The 18,825-nt window shown below is 45.4% G+C and overlaps 1 protein-coding gene across 6 annotated transcripts in view; it reads left to right on the top strand.

Moving 5' to 3' along the window:
- Nucleotides 1-18,825, top strand: part of AKAP13 (A-kinase anchoring protein 13) — a 290,352-nt gene that overhangs the window by 259,546 nt on the left and 11,981 nt on the right. For 5 of the 6 annotated variants that reach the window (XM_087704310.1, XM_087704313.1, XM_087704311.1 and 2 more), the window contains 8 exons: nucleotides 1,598-1,846; nucleotides 3,176-3,252; nucleotides 5,066-5,247; nucleotides 11,287-11,369; nucleotides 11,553-11,738; nucleotides 14,862-15,023; nucleotides 16,359-16,429; nucleotides 18,024-18,068. In XM_087704310.1, the coding sequence (XP_087560436.1) occupies nucleotides 1,598-1,846; nucleotides 3,176-3,252; nucleotides 5,066-5,247; nucleotides 11,287-11,369; nucleotides 11,553-11,738; nucleotides 14,862-15,023; nucleotides 16,359-16,429; nucleotides 18,024-18,068 (1,055 nt within the window). Of the gene's footprint in view, nucleotides 1-1,597; nucleotides 1,847-3,175; nucleotides 3,253-5,065; nucleotides 5,248-11,286; nucleotides 11,370-11,552; nucleotides 11,739-12,719; nucleotides 13,705-14,861; nucleotides 15,024-16,358; nucleotides 16,430-18,023; nucleotides 18,069-18,825 lie in introns of those variants that run through there. The other variant, XM_087704314.1, reaches the window with a different exon arrangement.

Below are 18,825 nucleotides of genomic sequence, written 5' to 3'. Positions count from 1 at the left end.
GTTCCTGGGGGAGGGGTTCCAAACTTGGCAACTTTAAGACTTTGTGGACTTCGACTCCCAGAATTCCCCAACCAGCATGTCCCATCTGAGGGCTGGCTGAGGAATTCTGGGAGTTGAAGTCCCCAAGTCTTAAAGCTGCCAAGTTTGAAGAGCTTTGCCTGTTATAGCTCATGTTTCCCTTTACTTGTTGTTGAAGACTGTTGTCTTAGATTTTGTGCTCAGCTTCCGTTCTCCGAGACGGACCTTTGCAGCATTTCCTTTCTAAAATGAAACTCTTTTTAGAAATATTTCAGTTTCGTTTAACTACTGAGTTGTGGGTTTGAAAGACTAAATAAATACATAAGGACACGTAAATACTTCTTCGATGAAAAGCCAGGGGACTGTGGGATGAATCAGCCAGAGAGATACAGTTGAGTTGGAGTTCACCAATGGAAAAAATAGCAGCGTTTGCTCTTTTTGTGACATTGCATTCCTTTTTTTGGCCTCTTTCTCACACACCCACATTTGCAAAGTGCAAAGCGAAAGAGAGGTCTAGACTACTACAGCCAAAGAGCCAGATGTGCTCAGGGTCACGTGCAAAGTAAACCCACTGGGATTTCACAGGACCCCTTTCTAATCCCTCCTATGACAGATGTTTGCTTAGATACAACTACTGGATAGAAGAAGGACAGCTGGCCTTCAGTGTTGTAAAACAGGGAAGGTAACCTTTAGTAATCAAGTCGCTTAATTTATTCATATAATAAGTAACTTTTTATATAACATTTATGTAATTATTTATATAATTTAGTAATCAAGCATTCAGGCTGGAAGCTTTTAAAAAGCAACTGGACAGCCCCTTGTCTGAAATGGTGTAGGGTCCCCTGCTTGAGCAGGGGGTTGGACTAGAAGACCTCCAAGGTCCCTTCCAACTCTGTTATTCAGCCAAATGTGTTTATATATCAATAATTTGGTCAAAGAAATTGGTGTAAATGATGTCAGCAGGAAGATTACAATGCACACACCAAATGTAGTCTTCAGTCAAAATCAGTTCAAATACTTTTAAAACTGCATTATGTCAATTGAACACAGGAGTGGTGCGGTGGCCTAGAGGTGGCGCTCTCGACTCACAATCAGGAGGCTGTGAGTTTGATCCTGGGTAGAGGCAGATATTTCTCTCTCTGGGCACACTGAGAATATACAAAACTCCGCATTGGTGACAGGAAGGGCATCTGGCCATTAAAACACTTGCCCAGACTCCATTCCGCATGAGATTATGGGGTCATTAAAAAAAGATGATGATTAATCTAATTGAACACACAATTCATGTTACATAACAACAGTCGCCTTTGGAAATATTTGAAAATCAGAGGGCATTATTTTGCTGCTGCTTGTTCATCAGTATCTTCATGAATGTTGGTGATGGAAACATGCCAGTCACTTACATGGACTGGATTCCTATTCTAATTAAATTCTTGGAGGGGAAGGAATCTAGAAGTCAGCAGCTGGTGTGGAGAAGTGGTTGGTCAGAAGAGAACAGGATAAAAACCATGGCTAAGCTTGGAGAAGGGAAGCCTTTGGGAAGAAAGAAGATAACAAATGAAATTTTCTCCCATTTAAGAAAGCGACGCTGAACATCAAGACTTGGTGCTTTCGTTAAACCTGGTGAAGGAAGTCCTAACTGCGGTCGACAGCAAAGTAAGCAATTACGAGAAGAAGATGCGCCTCAACGAGATCTACACCCGGACGGACAGCAAGTCGATCATGAGAATGAAGAGTGGACAGATGTTTGCCAGAGAAGATCTGAGGCGCAGGAAGTTTGTTCGAGATGGACCCGTATCTCTCAAAAACTCAGCTGGGAGATTGAAAGGTAAGGGATGCTTTTAGTGTGATCCCGCAGGGACACCATACTGTTTCTTTACCCTGATTCATTGGAAAGGACACACTAGTAACCGTAAAGCACTTGTGGCCCACCAGCAGCCAGCGGAGCTGTCAGCAGATTTGGACAGTAAAGAGATTGGGAGGAACATAGGCCGGTCCTGGAGTCCGAGGAAGGCTCTGTTGAGGGCTCTGTGTCAGAGGAAAAGAGGGGGCCAGGGCCGTCTGACAGTTATCAGCTGCCTTCAGAGTCAGACATCAGTGAGGCAGACAAACAGCTGGAGCCTGTTCCCAGTGTGCGCATGCACAGAGTTGCCAGACGAAGGTAACAGCTAAAGAATAGCAGTTGACTTGGGAGTAAGGCCACAGGTGGACGATGAATGTCCCCTCCCAGAGGAAATAAAAGAGGAGCGAAAGGGGAGTGGAGTTTGCAGGAGACAATTAATTTGCTTAATTGGTTCGTGACTCTCCGAAGCTCCTCGCCAGGTTCTGCAGATATCGGCCTGTCAGCTCTCCAAGCCAGATAAGGTCTGTGACTGTAAATCCTCCGTTGGAAAGACTTTGCTGTATGTGAATGAGCAGAATTCACAGTAAATGAATAAAAGGAGTTTTTGTCGGGATGAGTTGCTTCATGCTCTTGGGAAGCCTAGGTCAGAACAGTACTTGCACAGATGATGTTATCTAGTTTGGTAATGAAACGTCTGCAAGAAAACAGCCAAGGTCAGAGAGCACCAAGGCCCTTCATTTCAACCCAGAGCTACAAATATTCTCTTCTGTTGGTCCTCTACCTAGTTATTTCCATTTCTGCTCTAGCGTCTAAATTGGATTGCTCTCCAGGTTGTAAAAGCAGCTACAAATTCTTCTGGCCAGATATGATGCCAGATTGGATGCTTATGACATAGGGGCTTCTTTTGAGAAACCTTCTATCTCGAATACGATCTTAGTTGCGGGGATGGAAGGAGAAAGAGAGCAGTGATGCACTTTGCACACAAAGTCATTTAACTGCATTTTGCCCCGAGGCCTGAGGGAAACTTTGTGCAGGAAAGTCCTGAATTTCTCTCAGACAAATCCTCTTTGGCCTGAATCTGAACGAAGAGCTGAAAATGAACAATGTCGAAAGATAAATGGGGAAAACGTTAAACACGAAGCTGATGACTTCTGTGAAATTCTAACCTGCTGCTAGGTACAATTTGCAGAATCTTTGTTTTGAAATGATTTCAGGAAATGAAACGAGTAATACTGATAAATGCCAAACAGCTCAGGTTTGGGTTGGCTGGTTTTTTTTATAACCTGATCTCTTGATGTTCCTTTCTTTTCTCAGAAGTCCTGGCTGTCCTCCTCTCCGATGTTCTGATATTCCTCCAGGAAAAGGATCAAAAATACGTATTTGCATCCCTGGTAAGGAATTCTACAAAACTCTTTTTTTCCCCATTAAAAATAAATAAAACTCTTTGTTCTGCAATCGCACAATATATGTTCCCAAATAAATCCATTTGCTGCATTTGGCTGGAGAGAACAGATTAGTGTCATGATGGCAAACCGATGGCACGCAGAGCCTTCTCTGTGGGCACGCGCACCATTGCCCCAGCTCAGCCAGCTGGTCATTGGGATTCCGAGGCGCGCATGCCTGCTGGCCAGCTGGTCATAGAGTTTTTGGTGCTCTGGCACATGCACGCAAGTACACACACGAACCTTGTGGTTTGGGCACTCTGTTCCTAAAAGGTTCGTCATCTCTGGATTAGTGTCTTCTCCAGAATAGGCTTTGGACAATTCTTCTTCTAACAATCTTCTCCAGGTTGAACATCCTCACCTTTTCAAATCATACTTCCTACGATTCAAATCTCGTTCATACCTGGGCTACATTTCAAGGTGGCCACTTGGAAGTTAACGCTGCGAACCCAAGGCAGCACTCCAGATATTTAACCTGACCATCTTCAGATCTTGGGGTATCACCATCAACATTTTTTTAGAAATGTATCATTGGGATACCGCAATTTCATCTGAGGTGTGATCAGTGTGATAGAATAAGAGGACATCTGTGAAGTTTTGAAGTCGAAATCAGGCCTTAGGTGTTCTAGTGATTAAGGCGCCAAAGTAGAAACCAGGAGACCTGAGTTCTAATCCTGCCCTAAGCATGGAAGTTGGCTGACTGACTTTGGGCCAATCACCAGGAGACTGTGAGTTCTAGTCCCGCTTTAGGCATGAAAGCCAGCTGGGTAACTTTCATCCAGTCACTCTTTCTCAGCCCAGCCCACCTCACAGGGTTATTGTTGTGGAGAAAATAGGGGGATTAGAAGTATTAGGTATGTTTATTCCCTTGAGTTATTTATGAAAATAATAAAGTGGGATAAACAAATACGTATCAGTAGCCGCCCAGAGTCCCTAGGGAGTGGGCAGCATACAAATCTTATTAAAGTTGCAAAGTTGCAAAATAGCATTACATAGGTTTTCATCTGCTTGGGACTTTGTCCCTCTGTGGTGGAGCAACAGGTTGTAAAACTCTTATCTCAACTTTCTATTCATGTCACTATTATTCACATTAGATTTCAATAAAAACACTAGCGATAAAAATACAAAATTGGAAATACAACATCTAAAAATATTATAAACGTAAGTCTAAGTTACTGATATAATTTGTTGATGTTGTTGATAAGGCAAGCTAAATTAGGAGCCCGTTTTAGGTGGCCTCTCTATCATGCTCCAGAATCATTGTAGGGCAGGTATCAGAGTTCCAAGTAACACCCCCAATGAAAGACTCCGAGGCTTGCGTTTCTGCAAAGTCCCATTTTATTAGAGATGTCCTATTGGCACATCTGGGAAAACGCGAATCTGAAAGCTTCCAGGTTTTCCCCACCCAGAAGAAAGTCCGGGTCCCTGCCCAACACCCACCTATCAATCACATGGTCCAATCAAAGCACCTTCCCAACTGGAGATGCCTCCCAGTCACATGCCTCCAGATGCAGGGCAGAATGTCCTTGACTCTCAGAGAAAGGAATGTTGTTATGACTATATATCTCCCCAGCTCCATACCATCCCACCTCCAAGTTTCCCACAGACTCAATGTGGCAGGCCTGAAGATCCAATGCCCAAGATGGCTTCCAGGCCTGACAACAGGAGCTCTCCTGTTATAGGTGTGGTTATATGCGTAGAGATTCCAGTTGCCCCCAAATCAAGCTAACACATCTACTTCTCTTCCTCCACTCACAAAAAGGATCAAAGATCCACCGTGATCTCATTGAAGAAGCTGATTGTCCGTGAAGTTGCCCATGAGGAGAAGGGCTTGTTCCTGATCAGCATGGGAGGAAGAGACCCCGAGATGGTGGAAGTGCATGCCAGCTCAAAGGAAGAGCGTAACAGCTGGATTCAAATCATCCAAGACACTATCAACACGATGTAAGAAGCTAAATAAGTGTTGGTGGAATGAGTAATGTTTGGATTTGCTTCCAGAAAATGAATGCTTGATGGAAAATACAGTAGTAGAATTGTGGAAACCTTTTGGGGAAAATGTATTTTCTAAAACTAGCTAATAACACCACTTTGTTTTGAAGTAGTACCATAAAATTATATATCAATGGAAAGATAATTTAGTCAAAAATGTAATGCAATAACATTTATGAAGGATTTGCTATTAGAATAGCAGTTATAAAGAAGAAAAGTGAAATGAAATATTGAAAAATTATCACCATGTCAGTTAATACTTAATTGGGCAACCTTTAGCATGAATTATGGCCTTACGAAGTCTTCCCATGGAGTGAACCAAGTCTTTTAGTTCTGTAGTTAATATAACATGAAACCAGGATTGAATTATTGCTTCTATTAACTGGGTTTTATTGCTGGGTTGCTACTGACTAACAAGTTTCTTTAGCTGGCTCCCTAGATTTTCAATTGGGTTAAGGTCTGGGCTATTCCCAGGCCATTTCAGCAGTGGAATATGATTATCTTGAAAAAAGGTGGTGTTATTAGCCATCAAACTTCAAAAATACACTTTTCCCAAAAGGTTTCCACAATTTTGGCCATTACTGTAGAATAGATAGAAGGTATCTCAGTCTGATGCCCTTGGACGTCCAGTTTTCCCATCTTTTCATCTAACACGGGGGATGTTTGATTTGGGAAGGTTGTTTTGCAGACATCTGAACTAGAAGAATCTAGATGTCCACAAGATGGCAAAAGAAATAGGCTTTTTCCATGTTTCTTCACTTTCGTCTATTCTTCAGCTTGATTTTGCCCACACGGTTTAGTAATCATGGCTTTTGTCTAGGATTTGAAGCTCTGGGAAGCCTTGTAGCCAATCCGTAGTAGACAATCCCTTCTGAGGTGGCTCAGTTATCTACGGGAGCTTCCTGTGCTTGATAGCCATTCAGTTCAGCTTGCAACATGAATTATAAACAAGTTACATGCAACATGTTATAAAGAACTAAACAGATATTGCGTTTGATGAAGATGGCTTCTGTAGTTTGGTGTCGTGACTAAGATGCTGGCCTAGAAATAGGAGACTGCGAGTTCTAGTCCTGCCTTAGGAATGAAAGCCAGCTGGGTGCCTTTGGGCCAATCACTAGGAGATTGTGAGTTCTAGTCCCACTTTAGGCATGAAAGCCAGCTGGGTGCCTTTGGGCCAATCACTAGGAGACTGTGAGTTCAAGCACAACTCACCTCACAGTGTTGTTGCGGTGGGAGAAATTGGAGGAAGTATTGGGTATGTCCCTTGCCTTGAGTTATTTATTAAAAAAAAAAAATAGGATTTTTAAAAATCTTTAAAAAAAAAAAAGCCTAGTAAGTAAATCATACTAGAGCAGGAGATGAAACAGTGCTGAAATAAATAGTTTAGTTTAGTTTAGTTTATTGGAATTTGTAGGCCGCCCTTTTCCCTGAGGGGACTCAGGGCGGCTCACATAAACTAGGGAGGGGGGAGGATACAGACAACAAAATAGAGACAAATACTAAAATGGTAAACAACATACATTCATCATTCGGGAGGGGACTATCCTTATCCCCAGGCCTGACGGGCGAGCCAGTTCTTCAAGGCTGTGCGGAAGGCTTGGACGGTGGAGAGGGTGCGGATCTCTACAGGGAGCTCGTTCCAAAGGGCCGGGGCTACTGCTGAAAAGGCCCTCCTCCTCGTAGTTGCCAGCCGACACTGGCTGGCCGATGGAATACGGAGGAGTCCTAACCTATGAGATCTTATTGGTCGCAGGGATGTAATTGGCAGAAGGCGGTCTCTCAAGTATCCAGATCCACTGCCATGAAGGGCTTTATGGGTGATTAGTAGCACCTTGAAGCGCATCCGGAGATCGACAGGTAGCCAGCGCAGCTCGCGGAGGATAGGTGTTATGCGGGTGAATCGAGGAGCACCCGCAATCACTCGCGCGGCTGCGTTCTGCACTAGCTGAAGTCGCCGGATGCTCTTCAAGGGCAGCCCCATGTAGAGCACATTGCAGTATTCCAGCCTAGAGATCACTAGGGCCCGAGTGACTGTTGTGAGAGCCTCCCGATTCAGGAAGGGTCGCAACTGGCGCACCAGGCGAACCTGGGCGAATGCCCCCCTGGTCACAGCCGTTAGGTGGTGGTCAAATGACAGCTGCGGGTCCAGGAGGACTCCCAAGTTGCGAACCCTCTCTGAGGGGTATAGAATTTGACCCCCCAGCCTGAGTGATGGTATATTAGTCAAATCTTTGGGAGGAAAACACAACAGCCACTCGGTCTTTTCCGGGTTGAGCACAAGCTTGTTGACCCTCATCCAGTCCATAACGGCCTCAAGACCCCGGCTCACCACATCCACCGCTTCATTGAGTTGGCACGGGGCGGACAGATACAATTGAGTATCGTCCGCATATTGATGGTATCTGATCCCGTGCCTGCGGATGATCTCTCCCAGCGGTTTCATGTAGATGTTGAATAGTAGGGGGGATAAGACCGACCCCTGAGGCACCCCATAATTTAGGGGCCTAGGGGATGATCTCTGCCCCCCCACTAACACCGACTGCGACCTGTCCGAGAGGTAGGAGGAGAACCACCGTAACACGGTGCCTCCCACTCCCACCTCCCGCAGTCGTCGCAGAAGGATACCATGGTCGACGGTATCGAAAGCCGCTGAGAGGTCAAGGAGGACCAGGATGGAGGGGTGTCCTTCATCTCTGGCTCTCCAGAGATCATCCATCAATGCGACCAAAGCGGTTTCTGTGCTGTAGCCGGGTCTGAAGCCTGACTGGAAGGGGTCTAGGTAGTTTGCTTCCTCCAAGGACCGTTGGAGCTGAAAGGCCACCACCTTCTCGACAACCTTTCCCAGAAAGGGAAGGTTGGAGACAGGGCGATAACTATTAAGGACAGCCGGATCCAAGGATGGTTTCTTCAGGAGGGGTCTCACCACCGCCGCTTTCAGTGCGGCGGGGAAGTTCCCCTCCCGAAGGGAGGCGGTCACAACCGCCTGGATCCAGCCTCGTGTCACCTCACTGCAGTCCCTGACCAGCCATGAGGGACACGGATCCAAAGCACAGGTGGAGGTACTTACAGCTCTCATGGCCTTGTCCACATCCCCGGGGGTAACATCCTGAAACTCAACCCAGAGCTGTTCTACTTGGTCCCCCAGTGCCTCGGCTGGAGCTGCAGGAATGGAGTCCAAGTCCGACCGAAACCGAGCAATTTTGTCCGCTAGAAATTGGGCATATTCTTCGGCTCTGCCCTGCAAGGGTTCCCCCGCCTCCCTTTTGTTCAGTAGGGAGCGGGTTACCCTAAACAGGGCGGCCGGGCGGGACTCAGCGGATGCGACCAGGGTGGCTATATGTGATCTTTTTGCTGCCCTGAGTGCCCTGGTGTATTCCCTGGTGCAGGTGGTTACCATTGCTCGGTTCGATTCGGACTTATCGGACCTCCAACGGTGCTCTAGGCATCTCCTCCGGCGCTTCATCTCCCGGAGCTCCTCGGTAAACCAAGGGGGTCTCCGGGATCCGCTGTCTCGGAGGGGCCGCAGTGGCGCAATCCGGTCGAGGGCCTCCGACGCTGCCAAGTGCCACGCAGCAGTCAGAGTCTCCGCCGGACTGTGGGCGAGAGTGTCAGGAATAACCCCAAGCTCTGTCTGGAACCTTGACGGCTCCATAAGACGCCTGGGGCGGAACCACCTGGTCGGTTCCTCCTCCCTACAGTGGGGGTTTGGCCTCCGGAAGTCGAGCCTCAGTAGGCAGTGGTCTGACCACGACAGGGGTATGATGTCACTCCCCCTCAGACCAAGATCACAAATCCACTGCTCCGAGAGAAATACGAGGTCAAGCATGTGTCCCGCTGAATGGGTTGGGCCTCGAATTACTTGGGTCAAGCCCATGGCTGTCATGGAAGCCATGAACTCCTGCGCCCCATCAGAGCTTTCACCGAGCGACGGCAAATTGAAGTCCCCCAGGACCATCAGCCTAGGGAACTCAACTGCCAGCTCGGCTACCGACTCGAGGAGCGAGGGGAGGGCTGCTGCAACGCTGTTGGGAGGCAGGTACGTTAGCAGCAGACCCACTTGACCCTTGAGGTCCAACTTTAACAGCAAAGACTCACACCCGACAATCTCCGGAGCAGGGACCCTACGAGGAACTAACGACTCCCGGATAACAGCGGCCACACCTCCACCCCTTCCCTGGGCTCTAGGCTGATGCAGCACCTGAAAACCTTCTGGGCACAGTTCTACAAGGGGGACTCCTCCCTCTGGGCCCAGCCAGGTCTCAGTAATACATGCCAGGTCTGCCCTCTCGTCTAAAATTAAGTCCCGGACGAGAGGAGCTTTATGGACAACAGACCTGGCATTTAGCGACAACAGCCTGAGACCAGGGTCCTGACTACTCACGCCATCTGGTCTTGGAGTGGGACTCCTAGGGCCGGAAGGAGGGATCTCTGCAATGTAGCGAACCCTCCTTCCCCGGTAATGGCCTGCCCTAAAGTCCCCGCCGTATCTGCCTCTCCCTGTTACGACCGCAATACCCCGACCCTCTCCTGTGTCGCTGGTCCCCTCGACCACCCCCATCGCCCCCGCCACTCCCGGCAGGCCCTCCGAATCATACATACTCGTGCACTCACCCAGGCAATCCCCACGTAGCAGTTAAAAACACAAAATTACAACAATAATAAATAGTAAAAAGTGGGCCATTCATTCATCCCATACATATCCCATGCATATCCCGTACAAAAGGAAGGAAGAAAAGACGAAAGAGAAGGAAGGAAAACAAAGATAAATTGCGCAGTTGATTAAAAGTGCAAGATCAGATAACATAACTGGCTCTCAGCGCCCAGGATGGTTAGAATGGCTGGAGACCAGTTGCAGTTCAAGTAAGATATATGGAGGAGTGTCTTATATCCTCCTCTTCTTCTGTAAATTTGAGAAGGTCCAACAAGGCCGGAACAGTCCAAGATGGCAAAGGGCTTTCTTGCACAGGCACTGTCCAGGGCAATGCCCCAAGGGTAGTAACAGATAGTAGTAGTGGCAATAGTCAAAGCCAGGTGGAGGTATATCAACAGGCCTAGAAATCCAAAGGCCGTGGCAAGAAAAGGCCGGATGTTAAAATGCCACAATGAAGAGTAGTCCAGTGACAGGCAGAAAACACAGGGGGACGTTTCGCAGCAATGGGGACAGGCAAAGATGGAATCGCCTTTGATGGGCCACCTGACCAAAAAAGAGCGGATGAGGGGGGGGGCAATGGCGGGGCAAAAACGAAGCCAAACAAGGAGGAGAGCCATCCGGAGGGACTGCCACGGCATCAGGCAAAGCCAGCCGCCCAACTTTCTCAGTCCCAACAATAGTTCTGTCCATCTGCTCTCTCTCCAAAGCAATAGTAACCAGGCAAAGCCCCCAGGAAGTACAGCCAGCACTCTCACCCTCAGCAGTATTCTTGTCTGTCCGTTCTCTCCCCGGGGCAATGGCGGCCGAGCAGAGCCCCCAGGAAACGCAGCCAACAGTCCCAACGATTCCTCCGTCCGTCCGCTCACACTCCGGGGCGATGGAAAACAATTAAAGTCCCCAGGAGGTGCAGCCAGCAGAACGAAGACACCAGAGCCGTTGGGAAGCACAGGAAGACGCCGCCACCAAAGGAAAACGCCGAAGCACGCTACCGCCGCTCCCAGCGAGGCATCACCTCCCCCACCGCCGAGCAGCACAGGCAGCACACAAGCCTCCGGCGTTTGAGCCGATCGGGGCCGCCCGAAAACGGCGACCCCCGCGAAGGTCTGGCCTCTTTGGATCCCCCAGACTCCGGACATCCCTGAGGACCTCTCCACAGAAGGTGCAAGTTGGTGTTTTAAAGTTTCCAGCGCTTCTCCGTCTGAATTAGCACGGAGAAGAACGCCTAGCAGCCATCTCTAATCTCGCACATGCGCAGAATAAAGAGAGAAGGGGAGTTCAGTATAAATGATATGAAAATTTCTCCAGCATGTTTTTTTTCTTCAATCTGCCTATTTCTTCTACAGGGACAAAGAGGAAGATGAAGGTATCCCGAGCGAATCAGAAGAGGAGAAGAGGGTGCTGGACACCAAGGCCAGGGAACTGAAAGGTAAAAATGAAAAGATGGGCATAATCTGAATTTTTTTAGTCTCCTAACTCCAGCAATTCTCTGTTTTCAGCACAAGATGGTGCTCCAGACTTAGAGATTGCAAACCCCACCAACTTTTAAACAACTTTCCATCCTCTGTATTAGCTCTCTAGCTGACCTCTCTCTTCTTTTTCCCTCTCACAGAACAGCTCCAGCAAAAAGACCAGCAGATAATCACTCTCTTGGAGGAAAAAGAGAAGATTTTCAGAGATATGACCGATTTCAGTGGGCATGAGGAAGGACTGGGGACTGGGGCCAGGATGCTGTTCCGGGCGAACACAGACGAAGCACCGAAAGGAGAAAGCATAATGAAGAATCTGATCACTGAAGGTAAGTTGGCCTCTCGCCCAACATTTGTCACTTGGTTTTACGAAAGAGTCTAAACCCTGAATATCTTGGGCAAAGTTAATAGCTGGAGTTCAAGGAAGCAAACGGCCGAGAACTGAGAGGTGAAAACAGATAATCAGTTGGGATGCTATGCATTTTTAAAATAGGATTTTCCAGAGTTTTGCTTGATTTTTTTAAAATTCTGACCAAGGGGGTTTGCTGTTTTTTTTAAGGTTTATTTTTTTATAAAAAATTCAAATCAATGCATGAATAGTGTTGCACCTGGGTGCCATGCATACCAATACAAATAAAACTGATTGGGTTAAACATTTTTTTTATTGAAAATTTTGGAAAAAAAAAAAACTTTTACAAATATTTACCTCCCTCCCCCTGCCCTCCCCCCCAAACCCCCCCCAACCTCCCCCCCCCTCGCCCCTGGCTTCCCAGAACCTTTATCTTTAACAAAGATATTCTAAGATAAACTTTTAAAAAAGTTAGTATCATCTTTCATTTGAGCTTTAACTCCTCTTTGCTAGGCTAGCTCTAAACAGATTATATCATTCCTTGTTTCTTCAGTCATAAACTATCTGGAATTTCTTAGTCCCATATTTATTTTGAGTATAGTCAATCCATCTTCTCCACTCGTTTATATCTCTCATTTGAATGGTCCTTGAGATATGCTGATATTTTAGCCATCTCTGCTAGATTTGTTACTTTTAATTGGGTTAAACATTTTTATTACATTCAGCCAACTTATGTATTTCTAATAACAATACACATCCCTATTAGATTACAATCCATCATTATTCAAGTATTCCACCTATTTCTCATTACTTTCCTTTTATCAAATAAAAATTTCTACATTAATATTCCCTTTGTTTCTATCACTTACTCTAGCGATTAATCATGTCACCCTATATTAAAAGCTTTTTTCTTCCTTTCCTGTCTTGCTTCTAATCATGCCACCTGCCTAACAAAAAAAAGAGGAAAAAAATAAAGAAAGAAGAGTGGGAGAAATGAGAAAAAGTCAACTCAAAACAGCAATACAAAAAATGGAATCATCCATTCATCATCTCTTGCCCGCTTTATACTTTAATTGCTATACTTTAAAGAAGGGGGAGGAAAGCGGAAAAACAAGTCAAAATAGCAATAAAGAAAGAAAACAATAATCATCTATCCATCGTCCCTTACCCGCTTTGGTACTTCGAGCCGGGGTGGCTCAGTGGTTAGGGTGCAGTACTGCAGGCCACTTCAGCTGACTGTTATCTGCAGTTCAGCGGTTCAAATCTCACCGGCTCAAGGTTGACTCAGGCTTCCATCCTTCCGAGGTGGGTGAAATGAGGACCCAGACCGTGGGGGCAATATGCTGACTCTGTAAACCGCTTAGAGAGGGCTGAAAGCCCTATGAAGCGGTATATAAGTCTGACTGCTATTGCTATTGCTATTCATTTGCTACACACTTTTTTTTTACTTGCCTCCCCCATTCCTCTCTTAAGTCGCCATCTATGTTTATTTCTTGGAAGTCCAATCTAAGTGTTCTTCCCGCCTCTACTCTCATCCACTGTCTATTTTCTAAAATTTCTACTAAGGTCCCTGGGGTTTACTGTTTTTATTCATGCAGATGTCAGCCTCTGTTTTGCTGCTTGCTTTTCGACTGCCATTGAAACAGGGAGGGGGGGCATGGTATTTAGGTGTGGGAAATATTCTGTACAGGAGGACTGTTAATTGGGAGTTGTTCTCACCGTCTACTGTGCATGTGGCAAGGAGAGGAGTTTCCCGCCAAGGCCAACTGTCCGGCATACCAACCTGATGATGATTTTTGAAGATGTTTCCCACCTGACAGCTGTGGAGATATTGGATTGGATTATGGACTGGGGTTACCAAGGGGAGGGGAATGGGTCATGTATTGGTATCTAATGCTTGCGCGCACTTTTGCTCAGATCCAGCTTTGCTTAACTTCTATTTACTTGTAATCAGTAAAAGTAAAAGTACTCTTAATTCTGCAAAATGGAGTTGAGTGGTTTCTTTCTTGGTTATTAAGTGAAGCAGTCCTGACAGCATTATTTTTACTTTTTAAATTTTTTATGTTGCCCCGCAAGGTGACTCTGGGTGTTTTTTACCACTTGCTAAGGCTTCTTGTTGCAATATAAACAGAAAATATTTAGATCAATAAATAGATCAAATACTTGTAGTCCTCGGCTTGCAACAATTAATTTAGTGACCGTTCAAAGTTACAACAACACTGAAGAAAGTGACTTGTGAACCGTTTTTCACCCTTAACAAATCTTGAAGCATCCCCAAACTCATGTGACCCAAATTGCAGGAACTGGGTAGGTCTAGTTTAATAGAAAGAAGGACTAGGGGAGACATGATAGCAGTGTTCCAATATCTCAGGAGTTGCCACAAAGAAGAGGGAGTCAAACTATTCTCCAAGGCACCTGAGGGTAGAACAAGAAGCAATGGGTGGAAGCTACCGTAATCAGGGAGAGAAACAACTTAAAACTGAGGAGAAATTTCCTGACAGTTAGAACAATGAATCAGTGGAACAGAAGTTGCCTCCAGAAGTTGTGAATGCCCCAACACTGAAAGTCTTTAAGAAGATGTTGGATAGCTAGTTGTCTGAAATAGTGTAGGGTTTCCTGCCTAGGAAGGGGGTTGGACTAGAAGATCTCCAAGGTCCCTTCCAACTCTGCTATTGTACTTGTATGTATTTGTTAATTAAAATGCTTGGCAACTGGCATGTATTTATGATGGTTGCAGCATCCCAGGGTCACGTGATCCCCTTTTGCATAAAGGGCATATAAATGTAATCAATCAATCAATCAATTAAATCAATTTTGCGACCTTCTGACAAACCAAGGCCAATGGGGAAGCCAGATTCACTTAACAATCCGTGTTCCTCACTGAACTGCTATGGTGATTCACTTAACAACGGTGGCAAGAAAGGTTGCAAAAGGGGCCTCAACTCGCTTGACGAATGTCTCGCTTAGCGACATAAATTCTGGGCTCAGTGGTGGTCCTAAGCTGAGGGCTACCTATAAGCATTTATTTTTAAATAGAGAAATGAGCAAGTGGGCAGCAGATGAAACATGGAGGGTCTTCTGATGGAGCTCTATCTTTTTTCAGTCGAGCAGTTGCAGAGTTTGGTGAGCAGAAGCCTGGGAAGTTCTTTTGGGCAGCAGGTGACCAGCCTTGCCTCGGATCAGGAGAGTGTGGGGCCCATCTCTCTCCCCAGGAGGGCAGAGACCTTTGGAGGATTTGACAGCCACCAAATGAATGTCTATAAAGGTGAGCGTTTTCTTCCTCCATCCCAGGGATTCAGCTTTGCCCTTTTATTTTGCAGTCAGATTCAGGGTGGATTAGACTTAAATCACAACTTAAATCACAACTTAAATCACTAGTAAAAAGGCTTGACTTAAATCAACTTGATTTACCGTATTTTTCACTGTATAAGGTGCACACACCCCCACTAATAAGAGGTTGAACATTTGGGTGCGTCTTATACACCGAATGTAGCCCATTCCGGGTGGCGGGGATCAGAATGGGCGGGAAATGGGGCACGCAGAGGCCGAAAACTGGGGGCACGGAAGTGGCTATGGGCTATGGCAATCCCTGCAGCCTGAAACAGCTGATCGTCGGGAGGCCAATCCAACCGACAATCAGTTGCTTGTGCTAATCAGGCTGTGCTGAAATTGAAACTGAAACAGGCTGTTTGCTGTTTGCTGCAAAGAGGCAAATTGCTGGGAAGCAGAGGCATTTTTTTTTCTTGTTTTCCTCCCCAAAAGCTAGGTGTGTCTTATACTTTGGAGCATCTTATACTCTGAAAAATATGGAAAATCATAATTTTTAAAGAGCAATTGTCATCTCTGTCCCGCAGCAGCTCCTCCTCTGACCTGCTGTTGACTCACCAACTGTCCCATTCACTTTAATGGGACGGCCGGTGATGCGGCAGTTACACAATAAGGTGAGGGATGTAACGGGCAGCAGGTGAACGGGGTGGGGGTGGGGGGGAGAGCTAATGATGGATCTGAAATGACAGGTGCTCTTTAAATGTAAGGACTCATTCTTGCTGGTAGTTAGAATCTTTAATATTGTTACTTGTAAACATAATGAAGGTTTGCTATTTACCTTGCAAAGCTTGCATTCATTGAATGAGTTTACAAAAAATGTAAATATTGCAGAATAAACAGCCTCATGCTACATAACTAAGCTCCAATTCATGCTGAATAAATTATTAATTGTATCTTAAATAGAAAACTAGATAGATTAGATAGATTTTTGTTCCAAAAGCATTTTATCAAAATCAATTTGATCACAATAAAAAAAATCTGATTTAAATTTTAAAAAATCCGATTTAAAATTTAAAAATCCATTTAAAAAAAAAAATCCATAGATTTTTATCCACCCTAGTCAGATTGCTTCTGCACGGGTAAATATGCTTATGCCGTAGTTACAGTCACTCCCAAGGCTCACTCTTTGAAGAAACTTAATCTGTGTTTGTTTTGGCTTAGCCTGGTATCTGCACCCAGCCTTTATGTACAAATTATGGTCTAGGGTTTGGTGTGATGTGCATCCTCCCATCTTTAGTTTCTTGGTTACACCAAAAATAACTTTTTTTTTAAGGTGGCGAGAAGGACGAAGGAGAAGAAGTGCAAGATCTTCGGAGGACGGAGTCTGACAGCGTGTTGAAGAAGGTACAGAATGGCTGAGTGTAAAACAGCTTTCCATATTCAGTCTCCTGCGCCATTCCTCTTGTAGCCTTTTGGCTAGTAAGGGAGCATGAATCCTTGGGAAAAGGTGCAACCACACTTAACATAGCATCTATTTGTTGGAGACCCACACTAAGCAATAAAGGTAAAGATTTCTGGTCCAGTTGGATCCGAATCTAGCGTACGGTGCTCATCTCCGTTTCTTGGCCAAGGGAGCCAGCATTGTGCAAAGACACTTTCCGTGATCATGTGGCCAGCATGACTATCCACCAACAGCTCAGGGAAGCTATTGCCTTCCCACCAATGTGGTACCTATTTATCTAGTTGCATTTGCATGCTTTCAAACTGCTAGGTGGACAGGAACTGGGCAAGAATGGGAGATCACCCATTGCTTGGAGCTCAGGTCTGCAACCCGGACTGTCAGCTCTCCAGCTGACCAGTTCAATGTCTTTAACCACTGAGCCACCCCACCCCACCAACAAACAGTACCTACCAGTAGGACTTCTCCACCCACATTGTTTGGCTAGAGTGATCAACTCTTCGGCAAGGTCTACCAATAATTGAGCCATCCTTTCCAATAACTTACTTTCCCACTTAGCAGCTCCAGTTCCTCTGATTACCAGCGGATCCACTGCTTTTATCTCGCTGCAACTCTGGGTTTGATTGTGTAGTTGAGGGTGAGAAGCAAATGCAATGGCAAGGACAGTGACCTGAACAACAGTTGTGTCCCTCCTTGCATTAAGTCGATAGCTGCAGGAGGATGTCACTGAACCAACAGCACAACTTCTGCTGAGCTGCATCATTCATGCCACTCTTAATTAGCATCACCCTTCCTTGTAAATCCCTCCAGTTGTTCTACAGGAGAAAATTCATTTCTCCTGATAGCTATAAATCCTTAGAAATCTCAGAAAAGATAACAAAACAAGAGTTCCATCTCAATTGCTGTCAGAGAACTTAAATTCTGGTAGGCTGATTCCATATTAGAAGGCAATTAGTGGCATAAATTGAGGAACACGGTGGCTCAGTGGCTAAGAGGCTGTGCTTGTCGATCAGAAAGGTCGGCAGTTTGGTGGTTGAAATAACTAGTGCCCCCTAACAGAGTGAACTCCCGTTTCTTGTCCCAGCTTCTGCCATGTAGCAGTTCAAAAGCACGTAAAAATGCAAGTAGAAAAATAAGGACCACTTTAGTGGGAAGGTAACAGTGTTCTATGTGCCTTTGGCGTTTAGTCATGCCGGCCACATGACCCCAGAGACATCTTCGGACAGCGCTGGCTCTTCGGCTTTGAAACGGAGATTAGCTCCGCCCCTTAGAGTCAAGAACGACTAGCACATACATGTGAGGGGAACCTTTACTTAGTAGCATATTTATTTTATATTTTTGTTATTGTGTTTTGTTGTTTGGTGTTTTATGCACAATTTTGGTTTGCAACCATAAAGATAAGTTGATGGAGTATGCTCAGAAAATGGCTCAGGGATTCTGGGAAGGGAAGGTCAGCTTTTAAAAATAAGTTGTTTGTTATTTATTTGGATCTCGTCCTTAGTCTTTTTCTCACTGAAAGTATCTATGGTCTCTTCTCAGGGAGGAACAGCTAACTTGATGTTTGTGCTGAAGCGAAACAATGAGGTAAGTGTTTGTGTTCAGAAATGCTCTTTTTCTTTTGTTTACACAACATTTAGAATATGGGATCAGCCCCTTCTTTTGCCTAATGAAATATTTGTTTGTCTTCCATTCTGGAATCTTATCTTATCTTTTTATTTTATTCTTTGCTTTACTTTACTAATTTTATTATTATTTTATTTTATTATTTTATTTTTTGTTTTGTTTTATTTTATTTTATTATTTTAGAAAATTTATACAGCTGCCTATTCACTCACGGCGACTCTAGGCAGTTTACAGAAAATAAAAACACAACATAGCAATAACAGTAGCACCTAAACTTAGATACTGCTTCACAGTACTTTACAGCCCTCTCTAAGCGGTTTACAGAGTCAGCATCTTGCCCCCCAACATTCTGGGTCCCCATTTTACCCTCCTCGGAAGGATTGAAGGCTGAGCCATCCTGGAGCTCGTCAGGATTGAACTGCTAGCAGTGAGCAGACTTAACCTACAATACTGCATTCTAACCACCGTGCCACTATGGCTCCTGAAGTAATAAAAATAATTAAAAATAATAAAATAATAGCACACGTATACCGGTGACACACACACTCAAATCAGCCATTTAATGGGCTACATCCCACTCTGGATTGGCAAAACCACGTCTACAGTGCCTTCCAAAAGAGTGTCAGAGTAGGAAGCAGTCTAATTTCTGGAGCAACGATGTCCCAAAGTGAGAGAGCCACCATCCTCTGAGTCCCACCTTAGAAGACAGGCCTTTGAT

The sequence above is a fragment of the Thamnophis sirtalis genome, unplaced genomic scaffold, assembly GCF_051295495.1.
Source record: "Thamnophis sirtalis isolate CommonGarterSnake01/CBP01778 unplaced genomic scaffold, rThaSir2_p1.2 scaffold_2, whole genome shotgun sequence".
Taxonomy (NCBI): Eukaryota; Metazoa; Chordata; class Lepidosauria; order Squamata; family Natricidae; genus Thamnophis; species Thamnophis sirtalis.
Note: the sequence above shows the minus strand (reverse complement) of the source record. Positions and strands in the feature narration are given on the sequence as shown.